Raw genomic sequence first — 15,435 nt, 5'->3', positions numbered from 1 at the left:
TGCCGCTACTCCTCGTTCGCTACGCGCGCAGATTTCTATTTAGCTTCGGGGCAAAACACCGTTTCCTGCGTTTCAGATATACACTGCCTACCCGTTTCTTGTTCCGTTTCCATGCGCGAGTTCGAGTTCGCGTTTGTAATTATACGGTTAAATATTCCAACGTGTCTCTAAAAAGTGTGTATTTTATCGTGAACGGTAAATATACGAAACATTCTCGATTTCGATCCCTTCGTTGGAAATTGAAATATCGAGGAAGAAATTTATTTTCTTCGTATTCGCGTTTACGCGTCACGTTTTAATTACACGTTTCAATTATTCGACGAATTTTATTCTATCAGGAAACGTCTTTGGGTCTTTATTTTTAATAAAAATTCATTCACTGTCGCGCGAGGATCAAACTCTCCGATTCGTTGATCGAGATTCAACGTTCATTTCTTTATTCCCGTTCCTACATCGGAATACGAACGTAGCGACACTTTCGGATTTTTTAAATTTTAATTTCAATCCCCGGTGAAGAGGTTTTTGGCTTTAAATGCGAATTTCCACGATGTCGCGCAACCCATTTTTTCCCCTCGACACCTTGTCAACACTTTTTCCCTTCCGCATTTTCTCGTCGCGCTCGTCTATCCGCTTGACCGTCGATCAATTTATTTGACAGCCAACTTTCGCGGAACAAACGAGGATCATCCCTTTTTCACGACTTTTTTCCCCTCCCCTCGAAAATCAAATCGCTTCCATATTCGCAAAAATATCGATTGGATAGCTCGATAATTAGAAATTTCATCTCGGTAGACACGAAGTTTTTAATTCCTTTTTTTTTTAAATAAAGTCTCGAAGGAATTACCTATCGCGTCGATCGGATTACGCGTGTTCTCGAGTATTTGCACGGTTAATTGACAAACTTGGGCCACACCTCCTCGCCTTTTCTTGTTCCCTCTTGTTTAAATTATTATGGGACTCCTCGCATTTCCAACATCTCTTCTCATCAAATTTGTTCCTCGACGAAGTCGATATTCCACAACTCGCGACGAGAAGAGAGACGCGGCGTTCGCTGATCGATAAAAGTTTCGACCTTCTTTGAAAAAAGAAAAACAAAAGAAAGAAATCCTCCGCCAGAATTGGTCCACAATATCTCGAGCAACACTTTTCGCGACGAACACGCTGCATACGCTCCTCGTCGAATCACCCATCCACCCCTTCGTTTCGTCTGTTTGCTCGCATCTGGCCATCTATTATATACAGGCCGGATACCTGTCGTCGTCCACACGAGTCAAACAACGCGTGTCCTCGTCGAGCCGTATTGGGACGTGACGTCCCCATAAAAAAAGAAAGAAAAAAAGAGAAAAAATCGCGGATATCGGCAAACTAGTCCGTCAGGATAGTTTTATCATCGAAAATGGGAGGCCCAATTATCCAAGGATGATTGTTCGCTCTCGAAATCACTCCTGACTCCCAAAATCGCTGTTTATTTTGCGCGGCGCTAATGCGCTTTCGAAAGTTGGAAGCGCACGGCCCCGTCGATTCGACTTTTTAACGCAGATGCGGTGATGGAATTGGAACAACAAGATTACAGAGAGATCGCAATTACGGCCGCTCCATCATTTCGAAACTGTGGCCGGTGCAACGGGTTATGGAGTTGTGGAGCTAGCTAGGGATGGATGCGCGCTATTAATGGCGGGGAGATGTTGTTGCAAATCCGCCCGTTCGATTGCGATATTATTGTGCGGCGAGGAAGGTGATACGATACGGGGATCCGCGTGACGAGCTGCAGCTGTGCAATTAGCGAAACTTTCGAATACCAGGGGGATGGAACCCCGGGTTTTCAGCGCGATAATTTCGATTTTCGGCTACGGGGAATGGTCGGTGAGATGTTCGTAGCGATTGTTATTCGGGTAGAGAAGGGAGGAGGGAGGTATTAGAGGGAAGGTGTATTCTTACCGATTCGGAATCGGGTAATGGAAACTATTCCTCGAATGGTCCAAGTTGGAGTTGAAGAACGGGGCGAGTTGGACGGAAACAAAGTCGTTCCGAGTTTGGGAGATGGTTCCTTCCTTTCTTCCTTCTTGGGACAATTTTTAGCAAGTAGATTTGTGCCTGTTGGAAATGTCGTTTATGCCCGTCGATCTTGAAGTTGAAAGAAAACATGGAGTATTAATTGATTAATTGGTTCGTAAGTGGGTGATATATTTGTTGGTTCGAATAAGTAAATTCTTCTAAAACTTTCCTCGCGAAAGATGGGATAATTTGATTCCCGAAGTGAAATTCTCCGACTGTTGCGCGATTTGTATCGTTATTTACGCGATTCGTAAGAACGCTTAAAGAAATTACGAGTTGAAATTGGAATCGAGTGAAATTTCCTCGAGCATGAAATTCTCGTTGATCAACATTCGCGTTAGCGCGTTGTTGGAGCAGCTTCCTGCGCTGAATCATGAACACAAAATACGTTTATCGTATCAATCGCGAAAATTCCCGTGGTACAAAGGCAAGAAACGTTGGAAACGTTGGAAGGTGATTAATTGCAATTAAGAAAGTAACGAAGATGGAAATTAAGCGGGTAAATCGGTTGGAAGGAATTTAATTTGGAACGTATCTAGTTTTCTAATAAAATCCACCGTGTAATTGTTTCGAACAACTCTCATCCGCGTCTGTTCGTCCGAAAAAGGCCGCGATCCGATTTTTCATTCGATTCGATCCAACAATTATACCCCGCGTTCTTTCATTCGAACGAATGTGAATTAGTTAATTTATTTAAAACCCGGCTCGAGGCGGTTCAACTTACCATTATGAAATGTTAAACGTTCGTTACGTTTCTATTCATTAATCCTTGTCTCGTTTTTTTTCGATAAAATTCGATAATTATTCATCCCTTGACCTATCCGTTTTAATATCGTTTTTAATATCGTTTGCCGATCGTATCATCCGTTGCAAGAACAACGATAACACAATCGACAATGGGCCACGATGGATTTTAATCGAATGTTTCAAATATTTTCGCTTCGTCGTTAAATCGACAAAAACACGACTTTGTATTTAACTCGATGACGAATTATTTAATTCGTAAATCGAAAGAAGGAAAAAGAAGAAAAAAAAGGGGGAAAATCGGCGGCGAATAAAGGCAGAGGCAGCATTTTCCAGCAACGCTCGATTCCAGCCGGCGTGAAAGTGGGCGGAAACGCGTCGCGGTGAGAAAAATTCGGATCGAACGGCCGGGGCCCCTCTTCCTCTGTGTAAACCATGGAGAATGCTTGGTCGAACGATGAAATGTTTTTATACGGCCGCGTGCTGCGTTTTAACCGACGTGCGTGCGTGGAACGCGCATCGACCCACATCGTGGAACACTACGCTCGTAACCGACTAACCCCTTGCAACCCCTGGCCCATTGCCGACTCCCTCTCCCCCAAATTGCATTTCCCTCTCGCTCCCCTCTCGCCATCCCTGTTAAAATGGTAAAATTGGCCCGCCAGTGGGAGTAAAGTGGAAATACGATAAAGGGACGAGATCGTTTAAAATACTACACCCTTCTTCGTTGTGGCACGGTGTGCTTTAATTGCAGACTTTTTTGCGCGCCAATTCCCTCGCGATTTCCTTCTTCTTTTTTTTTCTTTCTTCTTCTCTCGATCCAAACATCACGGTCGTTTTATAAAGGGCTTGGCCTGTTACTACTACTCGTTCGGCTTTCGAACAGCGAGGAACGAACAATCGGGTGGAGTAATTGTTTTTAAACGGGAGCAAATTATTGCCTCGATTCATGCTTCAAGAGAGAATACATCGATCGATCGTCGATGCGTTTTCTTTTTTCCCAGACCTCGAAATTTCGCGCGTCTCTCCAGCCGTTGCGTCAGATGGACGAACAAGATTCCTCTGATCGTACGGAAGAATCTCGAACACGTACCACAGAGAATCAGATTGGATCTTTGTTATAGAAAGGGATCGTAAGGATGATCATTTTCGAGAATCTTTGAAATGTTAGCCTCTTTAAGACTATCTAACGTTCAATCTATCTAATGTAATCTTTGGAAAAATTCGAAGATTTTGTGTACTTCCGAATACTACTTGCTTCCTCTCGGAAGAATATATATATCTAATGGTGATATTTCTCGAAGCAGTTGTCTTTTTTTCGACAATGGCCAATCAACTTTAGAAAAAGAGAAGACGTTCACAGTTTCCCAAAAATCACCAACATCGAGAACGTTTCATCCAAAGATCAAAGAAACGACGCATATTTCTCCATGTTGATCACAGTTTGTTATTTAAATCGAATAATTGCGATTCAACCAGAATAGAACAATAGTTGGAAGAACGAAGTCGAAGCTCAACACTGGAAGGAATTTTGCAACGGCCAATTTGCTGGAAGTTGCTCGTAGAAAATTATGGCGATCAAGCGACGACGCGTCTCGAATAGGTGCTGTTTATCGTTTGTTTTTGTAGCGCGTATAGTTGCGTTTCTTTGCACATTGGGCGAAAAAATGTAAGGGGAGATAATTAATCGACGCTGAACGGTTGAGTCCCCAGGAATTCGTACGGGACGACGAGAAATTCGGCCAAGAGATATAAAACTGGGGAATTTAATGCACGTTACGTGAACGCTCGACCAATAAAGTGCGCCGTTGTCGCGGCAGGTGAAACTTCGCAGATGTATGTACCCGCGTGCATTGTCCGCGTGCTTTTCATCAGAGACATTGTTTCCGCTTGCTGAAACATTCTCGCGTTATGTACATAATTCGTTATTTATTAAAAAACGCCTCGATCGATGCTTCTCGTCGATCCAAGAAATGCACTTTCCGAAAATTCTCCTTCTATTCCTTGACGTTCCATTGAACGTACGATAAGTTTGATATAAAATTGACGACGCGTATATTTTGGACGGAAATAGAATCGAAATAGAAATAAAAATAATGGATCGTGATTAATATTTCATCGTACAAACGGACAAAGGAGAATGATTTTCACGATTGAAAATGACACGACAAAGGATGTTCGACGTTATAATGCGGCAAAAGATTTTTGATCACGATTTTTGAACACGTTTAAGGGGAAATTCGTGGGAAAAGGTTGGACAGAATTGGTGATTTCGGGGAGGAAGCGATGGAAGGATAATCGAAGTATATTACGTAACAAAAAGTTAGTTGCTAATATCGCATCGAACAGTTTCTATGATTCGGATGAAAATGATTGTCGTTTCGTAACCGGAGGTTGAAATCGTTATTTGCTCGGAGAATGTATGGTCGTTGAAACGTTTGTGAAACAACTTTCGCCCATTTCTATCGCAGTTCCATTGAATTACACCGATTGTTGTCGGCCAGTTGTTAGTTGGTTGCATAATGCTTCACAGCTCTGCATCGTCCGCATATCGGCGGAGCAAGTAACTGCCTTTTTATTAAGAGACAGAGAAAAACGCGCTTTTTACGGGCAGCAGAATTATTCCCCTTTTTATCAAATTGGTCTTTTTTCTCTCCCCTTCCTTATAGTTACGTTATGCGCCATTGTGATAACAATTGTACGCGTACCGTTGCACAATCGTAGCATCGTAACGATAAAAATATCGCGATGACGATAAAAAAATACGCCCGTTCAATGGGATGAAAGATAGAATTTAAAAAAAAAAGAAAGAACGCACACTATCGATCGTGACTTTTTAAGAGAGAGAATTCTTTCTTTCTTTTTTCATAATAATTGGTCGATTTATGAAACGTATTCGATTGATCAAACGGATGGATGCAATTGGCCGATACTTTTTTTTTTTTTTTTTGAAAAATTAGCATCGCTCTCCCCGAACACGGTTGACGTGTTTTTATCTTGTGATTCCCGAGCGACAAATCGTTTTATCGACAGCCTGGCGCAAAATCGCGGAACTGTTATCGCGGCGCAATCCATTTTTCCGGCCAATAAAGGGAGAGCGCGTATTTAGATGGCGTCACCCATGACAAATTTCCTCGTCCTTAGGTTATTTTCGGTCGTTGTTTAATCAGCGTAACGAACGCACCCGTATCCATACCCGTGAAAACGCTCGCGTCCAATTAGCGACTGTTACTTCACTCGTGACGTCACACATCGATCTCTCGTAACGACGAATGAACGAGAAACGCGCACGCAACCGGATTGTACCGGTTATCCGAACCGGTACGCGTGAATGAAACGTGTATTTCCTTCTTTTTTTTTTGACACATTAATCCGGAGGAAACGTTCGTGATTTTTTTTTTTCGAAATCGCTTTGATCTAATTTAATTAACGCGAAATTTAACGCGATCGAATTGGTTCGTTATACTCGTCCGTTGGTACGAACGAAATATTTGATCACTTTTGGAGAGATTACTTCGATTTAAAAATTAAAGGTAAATTAATTGTTAAACTCTTTGGGGAGAAGGGAAATAAAAAAAAGACGAACTTCGTTAGAAGGGCATTATTTGCCTTTGATTAAATTCGCCGATGAATTTATTTCATTCAATATTTTCTTTTTCTAGTTCTTTATTCGAGCTCGTTTTAGGGAATTTTCTAATATTATCGGAGGGTGACGGAGGATTTTGTAAGGAACAGTCGAGCCACGTATGCGACAGACTTATGCGGCATGGTTAGTGGCGCAACTTGCGACGCGTTGCCGAACAAGTCGTGGAAAAATTGAATTCCCCTCCGTTACACGGTTTCGACGCCCTTTTCCTGGAAACGCCCTAGTTGCGTGTCCGCTGTCTCGTTATCGTTCCAGGAAACTTGATTAGGGCGGTTAATAAAGTGTTGTCGGAGAATAAATGAAATACATTTTTTTTTTCATTCATTTGTGTTTTCATAACGAATGATAACAAGGAAGGAAAACGTAGAGAAATGTAAAATTTTCTAAGATTATTGTAAAGAAATACAAGGAATGTTAAAACGGATGTTTGTAGAAGAATCCGTAAAAGTGAAAGAAATATATACTTTTAGAAATAAGGACTCTGTGCGTGTTTACGTATATTTTCTTTTTTCTAAAATTTAGATTTCACGAGATGTTAAAATTTAAAATTTTATATTTTCGATATTTCGATATTAAAAGTCGGAGCATGCGTTCTCCATACCGATCCTCGCTTTTTCGGGATAAACTTAGTGCAGGTTGGTACGTGCTAGCTGAGTTTCGTGCTTTCACCTGTAATGGCGGCACGAACACATAGGGACGTCCATACACACCTAAACTGTATGTATCGAGTTTTATGACCCGTCATCGACGTACGTTGTATCTTCAATTTTACAAGGTTTCTCGCCGATTCGACGTGCAACGTGTCGAACTATTCGTTGATATAAAAATTCCTCCAAAGGTTCCTTCCTTCCCCGTCATCACTCAGACGACGTCTCCTGAGTTATTCAGAGAAAACCGACTGTTCATCGACCGAGTCGTTTACGTTCTCTTTTTACTCGATTTTGCGAATATCTCGTTCTCGATATGAATCTTGCAAAAGATTTGAAAGTGATTCGACAGTAATACGTAATTCTGTGTAAGAAAATCGAATTCAGACGAAATTTTATAAAAAAAAATAATAATAGATTTAACGTTTGGAAGAAATATCAAATAAAGAGTCTAAGTCTGTTAAATATATTTGCTCAGATAACCTTTTTCTTCTATCGTCTTTAAACAAATTTTGATTATTCTAATTTACGTTGATTTTTAATCGTCGAAAGTGTGATTAACCGACACGAAGAAAAAATTCCTTATTTCAAGAAAATACCAATATCCCCAAAATTTTTTCGCGTTTAATTTTAAAAATCGTTCCCTCGCGAATGAGAAACAAAAAGAAGGGGGGGGAAAAAAAAATATTTCATTCTCCCTCCTGCTGTGTTCAATTTCTATTCACCTTTGTGTACCTCCGTATATTAATACCTCTCCACCGTTATAACAAATGATTAAACGAACAGTTAAATTGATATAGGAAAATGGACAATGGCTCGCTCGCTTCGTATACCAGGATCATTTCTCATTCATATTATAACGTCCCGTTTGTCCCGGGTGAAAGAAGCGAATTTCACGAAATATCCGTAGGAATTTCCTTCCTTGCCGGATCGAACAATCGGGCGTAGAATAAAATATATGTCAGTGACGGGTTATCGGCCTTAGCCGGCCGCTTTGTTGGCGCGGAGTCCACAATCTCTGCAGAATGCACGATCGGTACAGACAATCGATACAAGACGTGAATTCGTTTCAACTCTGTATCCCTCGCGGTCCATCAGGCCGGCTTATTCCACTCGTAAATCGTCCACTGTTCCGTAAGGCTGACTTTTGACTTTATACGTATCCCTTCGATCTTCGTTTTGATGAATCGAGACTCGTAAATTATAGCTCGAAACTTCGTGGCGAGCCACGAAGGAGAATCACGTTGGAAACAATCTTGCTCGACTGTGTGTGATTCGAATGATCGAAATAAAAATAAATGAAAAAACAAAAGGGGAGTAGTCAATTGCAGAGAGGAAGAGAGAGAGAGAATTGGATTTATCAAGATGATCAGAAGCGTGATGTCCCCTAGGATAACGAATCCATTGTGAATGCGCGAATTCGTGGTCGTCTTTCCGTACGGTTTGTTGGCAAACGGATAAGGGATTAAGGGAATGAACTGTTCAAAATCGAGCAAATCCTCGCGCCATTTAACAGTGTTGCGCCAACGAAATCTGTGAGCTGTCGGTCGGTGGACTCGTTCATCCGAGTAATTATTTTGCGCCGTTTAAACGGAACGTAAAGTTTGGAAGACCGCAACAACGTCCCGTTTAAATAAGCTAGCACGCACATACCATGCATTTCTATAAAATGGTAATATCAGGGAATCCTGATTGCGTTGGTTTTCTTTCTTTTTCTTTTGTTTATTTCTTCCTTCTTTTCCGACTTAATCCCGACGATCGTTATTCGCTTCAATCGATAACGATCGGAAGCCGTACGAATTATTCAGAATAGATATATCGAATAGTAAAGCGTAGTAGATAGTAACAGGATCGAATTTCGGGACTTTTCTTCTTCCATGCTCGAGCGGAGTGTTATTTCTATTCTCTTTGCGAGTAACTCTCGACGAGGAAGCTGGTGGAGAAATCATGGTTCGGGGATGGTTGAGATGCAAACGAGAATGGGGGAGGAGGGGGAGGAAAGGAAGGAAATCCTTGCCAAGGATAGTGATGCCTTTTTCGAGGGAAGGAAAAAGGAGTTTGCATCTCTCGCTACGAATGCGCAAAGAATATCCTTGTTCTGTGCAAATTAGATTCTTCCAAAAAAATGGGAGGGCGGAAAATCGTTAAATCAAAATAAACCAGAGGAATATACATACATTCCTGCATTTTGATTCGCATTAATTTTTTTTTTCTAACTCGAGATCGGTTCACCGCCGATCGAGTTCAAACTCGATAATCGAATTCCAGCTGGGAAAATTTCCTCCCAACTTTCCACCCAATCTTGAAAAACCGGAAAGTTGCCCTTCGTTTTAATCAACTCGTCTGATCGACGAGTAGTTGCCGACAAAGTTCATCGAACTCGAGCCGCCTCGAAAAATAACTCGTCGATATCGAGGTCCATCGAGGCGTGGCACGAGAGTAGCTACTCTCCCGTCGCCTTTCTTTCTCTCTCCATCTCTCTCCCCCTCCCTCTCCCCGTAGAATTTATTATCTCGTGATCAAGAGAAGCGTCGAGACGTAAACCTCGTTACCGAGATGGCCGGGTGATGACGATAGATAGATGGAAGTGGCCACGGAGGACCACGGAAAGAAAGAAACGTGTTTGCATAAAAATTTTCACGCACCAAAGAAGTAGAAGGAGGAGGGGGAGGGGGAGGAGTGTGGGACAAAGGGAAAGGAAATTCATTAGAATTCGATCCGCAGCTTTGAACTGACTTCGTTATCGGGAAACGTTACCCCTTCCTTCTCGAAACACTGCCCCTCTCCACGACCACTCCACGACGAGCAACATCTAATAAGATGTTTCTAACGTATGTTAAAGCGCATCTGTGCAACCGTTTGCCATCTGGCCGAGCAAATGTCTGGACGCGGCCGCTTGGAGGGACGGATCGGTTGGAACTCGGTGAAACGACGGAAATCAATGGGGAATGCGTGTCAGAGGGATGACGGTCCCTCACGGTATACTAGCCGAATTACACGGGATATCGTGGGATCGTGGGTGTGTATCGGAAATTTCACGGATACGCTCACGTCATCCCGGGCCGCAAACACGGTGGTGAACGAAGAACGCATCGTGATTCGCAGAGGAAGATCGATTAATTATGCGGAAAGGGAATGGGTCACGAGACGTGGGAAATTAGGTGATAATTGGCTCGTTCGTTACGCGTGGATTAAAGTCAAGAATCGTTTCACTCTGATTCCTCGCGGGGATTTCAATGCTGGGCGTAATTTCATTTCGAGCTCGAGTTAGAGCGAATCGTCGAGCACCATCGTTGGTGAAATCAACACGAGTATCATACTAGCAATGATTCGCTGTGCCAGAGTTTCATCTCGTCCGTTCATCCTATCCTCTAGATACGATGTTCCAACTTTTATCTACTCCTGTCTGTCCAAACAAAACGATACGATCTTCCAAGAGCGACAAGGATAATTCGGTAAAATTTCGAAGTCGTCCCAAACTCGTCGAAAAAAAGGCAGCTGTTGAAACGATCCAAACTTTTTTCCACGTATTCTTTCAAACTTGAATTCCAATCTTGTCCCTATATGTACGCGAAACATCGCCCCGTATTCGATAAAACGAACTCGCATGTCTGAATCTTGAATTCAATAATCCACTTGTGAATTATTTATTACCGTTTCCTTGATGCCTCTTTCTGTCTCTCATAAAAATATCGCCAGCGCATAAATTCCCCCGCGATCCATCGCAATCTTTAAAAGGCTCGGCCGATACGCGTCCCTTGGAATCTTTCGCGGTGTCAGCCGCGATTCATGGTGAATCGTAATTTTCGAATTTGTGATAACGATTCATCGCAACGCGTGCGTATATGCACATACGCATATATCATTGATCGTTGTTGTTCGCGTTGGAAAATTTACGAGTGTATCTCGGTGAACGAGAGCCACTCCATTCACTCGGTGGAAACGTCTCTCTCCTCGCGCTGGGAGGAAGAAACGAAGGGAGAGAATGATAAATTATGTAGAAAGAGAATTGGCTACCGACCGGGGTGGGAAAGTTGGTCGTGCGATGTCTCGAAGGTGTTCGCGCTCTCCGATGCTCGAATACTTGTTCGTCGTAGAGGAAGGAATCCGCGCAATTTTAAATTTTCACCTTCCAATTTTACGTGTTTGCGCCCCATGTTTACTGGAAAATTTCGATTCGGAATAAGATTACGATTCGATTCCTCGCAGGGGATACATGGTGAATAAGTTAGAGCAAAATCACTCGGCATTTCGACGACCAGATATGGTTAAGATTTTAAGACTTTCTTATCTTGGATCTTGGGGACGATGGTCGAGTAAATATTAAATAATTTTATATTCCTGTAAATAATTGTACGAAGTGATACGAGTTTTGTTTTATTCGAAACACTCGAGTCACGAATCATCGAATCGAACGATGAAAAAGGAGAAAAAATGGGGGAAAAAAGAGGGAAACGAAAAGGTTTTCAACTTTATTTTCTTCCGTAGGTAACAAATATACAGAGCGTCAAAGTCAACCATACCTCAGCGTCCGAATATTTTCGTTCACTGGCCGTATAGGATCCCCCGCGCGCGATATAAATTTTTCTCCGCCCCGAGAAATTTAAATGGAACGCATAATTTTACCAGGATCCACACCGACAAGCTATCTCTGTCCACGCAATACCACTTTTTATTTACACGTACGTACGGATCGCGAAATTATTCGAGCTTGATTCCACCGTTTTATCCCGTCCGTCAATATTTGCCGAGTTATCTCGGTCGCGAGATACTGTACATATACACACGTACGTACGCGCACATATTTGTATAATTTTCAATGTTTCAAATTTTACATCGAGTCAGATTTTGATCGAAACTCCATCCGTGGAAACAAAATCGCGAGCGGGCTCGAGCGATTGCGTAAGCGTTTAAGAACGCGTTAAACTCGTCGCGTTATTCCATTTCGCGATCCCATACGCGATGATACGCGAACGCAAATAGTATCGGTTCGCAGAGAGATCCGAACAACTCGGAGCAAACTCAATAGTGCGCGTATTCACCGGATTTTTTCGTCCTCGTTCCGTGAAAAAAAAAAGAAAGAAAGGAAAAAACAAAAATCCGAAAAAAATCCAATCCGCGACTTTGACTTATACGTCTTTTTTTTTTCTTTTTTTTCGGTTCGCTTGTTTCACGTTACAATCACCGGGGCTATAGATCGTGGAATGATTTTTTGCGCCACGTTCTCCGTGTATCGAGGATTTCCGATTGGAAGGGATCGGTCGCGAAAAATTATTATTTTTCCGAAACGGGAGATCCGGCCGGGAAATTGTAGATTGCGCAAACAGGAAAAATCACGAAATGTCCGCGTGAAGTTTTGCTCGTGGATCGAATTAAAGGAAAGGAAACAGGGAGATGGAGATAGAGACAAAATTAATGAAAAAAAAAAAGGAGAAAAATGGAAAAAATTTTTCCCTCCTGTGTCCACGTGAGATTTGAACGCGGTCGTATTCAGCATTCACGGGTTCCATTTTCTTCGGGTGTTGCGTTACGATGCCATACTTTTTCCACGCTCGATGCCGAGACATATACATTCGCGCCTGTACACATTGTTGTGTGTTTGCAGCGGTTGCGCGAGCGTAAACAGCCTGGAGGCTGAAGCTTAGAAAAAAAAACGCGCCAGCGGTTGCTTTTATTTTCCAACGGTTTTATTCCACGCTGTCTTACTTATTCTTCGACATCGTCGCGTGGGCTGGTTTCTGTTGCGTGACACCGATTTCTTTTTTCCTCCATTTTTCTTTTATAAAACGACGTCGTCGTCGTCGTCGTCGTCGTCGTCGTCGTCGCACAGGACGATGAAAGGGACGCTCCTTCTCACCGCCTTACGATTTCTCCACAAATACTTTCTCTACGAAATAATTTTTATCCCAACGAATTATTCATTTATTGTCCTCCCATTGAACGAGGTATAATAACACGTACATGAAATATTGGATTCGTATACACAAATATCGGAAGAGTAAATCAATTACCGTTGCGTATCCGTGTATTTTAAACTGTTTCGAGTTTCTATAAACGATTAAAAATCGGCCCGCAGTTATTTTTTATCATTATTTTTCAAAACTGATGTTTACCTCTCGAGTTCGTAACGATTTTTTCTTTCTTTTTTTTTTTTTTTTTGTCAATTTATCTGCCCGCTTAAAATTTGATAAATCAATGACACCCACGCTATGCAAAACAAGCGTAGGATAAATTCGACTCGAAATTTCAATGCGTCACTCGATACCTTCGAAACGAACGAAGGAGAAGAAAAACTTTCGGAAAAATTTCTCTCGATCGTCGTCGTCGTTATTATCATCGAATCGCGTCTTATTATCCGATTATCCGCTGCCCTCGTTTCCGTTGGACGACAAGAGTCGAAACGGTTGGCAGGCGTCGACTTCTCTAATCCGTGGCACGCCGGTCGTTACGGTGTCATCGTCGCACAGAGGCGCCCCCTCCTTTTTCCGCCCTCTTTTCCTCGCCAGAGGATATATTCGAGGGCCGGACGCGAAGGTTTGCGCGGCGCATTTTAATGAACTCGCCATCCCATCTTGTTTTCCAGCGGTGTGAGTCTCTACGGCAGAAGGGAGGAGGCGCAGGCTCCCGCGGGGAGGCGCGGGGGTGGCGGTGGCGTCGCAGGCGGAGGGAGAGACGGTGGAGCGGACCGGAACCGGAAATGGCTGCGAGGTGGCTCCTGCTGGCGCTCCTCGCCGCCCACGCCGCGGCTCTTCCTGATATCATTAGGATAGGTGAGTATCTTTCTACAGTCTCTACCTTCTCGAGTTAAAAGGCTCCCTTTCTCTCTCTCTCTCTTTCCCTCTCACCTTCTCTCTCCTCCCCCTTTTTCAACCATTTTATATCCCTTTCTACGTCTCACGTTTCTCACCTTCAGAATCGAGAAACGAAATTCTGAAATCGATACGTTCTTTCGAGAGAGGAAGATCTCGATCGATCAGAGATTTCACCACGATCGAGTTTGTCCACTCGTCCTCTCGTATTACATTGCTTAATCCTTGTAGGAAAAAATTCAAGGTAATTTTTAAAAATTAAACGAGGACTATTTCGATAGGTGGGGTCTTTGATAGGCTTTAACTTCTGTAATCCTTGTCAAATTTAGGGGAGGTCATGTCGGAAAGGTTAAGCAGATATTATCCCTTCAACCCCGGACAGGTCTCCGCAAAAAAAAAAAAAAGAAAGGATAAAATAGGCGAGGATTTAATAGGATTTAAATAATATCAACTCGTTCCAGAGAACGAGATAAATCTTGTTGAATTATCACGTTTATTCGCTGTTCGTAAATATTTGTTTTCGCATATTGTTCGCGTTCACGAACATACGAAAGATTAATGGCACAGTTTGCAATATCTCCTCTCCTCAAAATGCCACACGCGTAATGTCTGTTGCCGTCGCGTAAGTAGTAACACCGGTGCACGGTCAGGCAACAGGGATGACAAAGCGAAACGTTCTCCTTGGAATCCTGGGAATGCGAACAACGTTGTAGTACCGCTTGTCGGTAGATGGTCGTTCAAGTGATAGAATCACCTTTTGCGATTCGTGTAAACGATAGCAACAGCTTAACAACGCAGTTTCAACCACGAGCGTGTCGTTGCGCGACTCGTTGAACAGCTATTGTATCGCTTTATCGCGGAACACGCTACTTCACTTTTCCGCAACTACTTGTCAAACTTTTAATAAAAACTTTGAATAATCGTTCGTGCCATAGAATATCCGACTAATTAGCTTTCTTCAATTATACCTCGTGCGAAATAACGATATTTCTTTTTAAATTCACTCGCGAAATCTGATTATTCGTTACCGATTTATCGTCGATCAATGTTACCATCGAGAAGAAAACGTGTCCCCCGCTCGTTGATGAATCCCTCGAGTAATTAAACCCTTGTTTCACGAATACGAATACGTTTGCCGACGTATCGAGGCGCGATGTCAATTTATCAATCGTTTTCTTTTTTCTTTTTTTTTCTGTTTCAGAGAATTATTTCGTACGCGAAATAATTCATTAACAATCGATGAATATTCAAACTTTTTATTAATTCGACGAAGCGCTAGATAGATAGGTGAAAAGGAAAGGCGTCACTCGATCGACCCGCGAAATAAATTACCCAGCGAAACCTCGTTTTTTTCCTTTTTTTTTAAATCGATAATATCAACGGCCTTTTTACGCCGGATCATAACTCGATCTCCGCGCGATTAAACGCTCCTCGCCGAGGATACTCTTCGAGGCTGGAGGAGAATATAGATAGAAACGTAACGATAACCAGTTCCATCGGAGGGGTAAAATTTTACGGTGAATTCTAAGGTTTA

At 42.5% G+C, this 15,435-nt stretch overlaps 1 protein-coding gene across 4 annotated transcripts in view; it reads left to right on the top strand.

Moving 5' to 3' along the window:
- LOC108002046 (glutamate receptor ionotropic, kainate 2) overlaps window positions 1-15,435 on the top strand; it is a 191,366-nt gene that overhangs the window by 27,902 nt on the left and 148,029 nt on the right. For all 4 annotated transcript variants that reach the window (XM_017063419.3, XM_062087170.1, XM_062087169.1 and 1 more), the window contains exon 2: window positions 13,676-13,862. In XM_017063419.3, the coding sequence (XP_016918908.2) occupies window positions 13,790-13,862 (73 nt within the window). In that variant the 5' untranslated portion in view covers window positions 13,676-13,789. The remainder of the gene's footprint in view (window positions 1-13,675; window positions 13,863-15,435) is intronic.

The sequence above is a fragment of the Apis cerana genome, linkage group LG1 (genome assembly GCF_029169275.1).
Source record: "Apis cerana isolate GH-2021 linkage group LG1, AcerK_1.0, whole genome shotgun sequence".
Classification (NCBI taxonomy): Eukaryota; Metazoa; Arthropoda; class Insecta; order Hymenoptera; family Apidae; genus Apis; species Apis cerana.
Note: the sequence above shows the minus strand (reverse complement) of the source record. Positions and strands in the feature narration are given on the sequence as shown.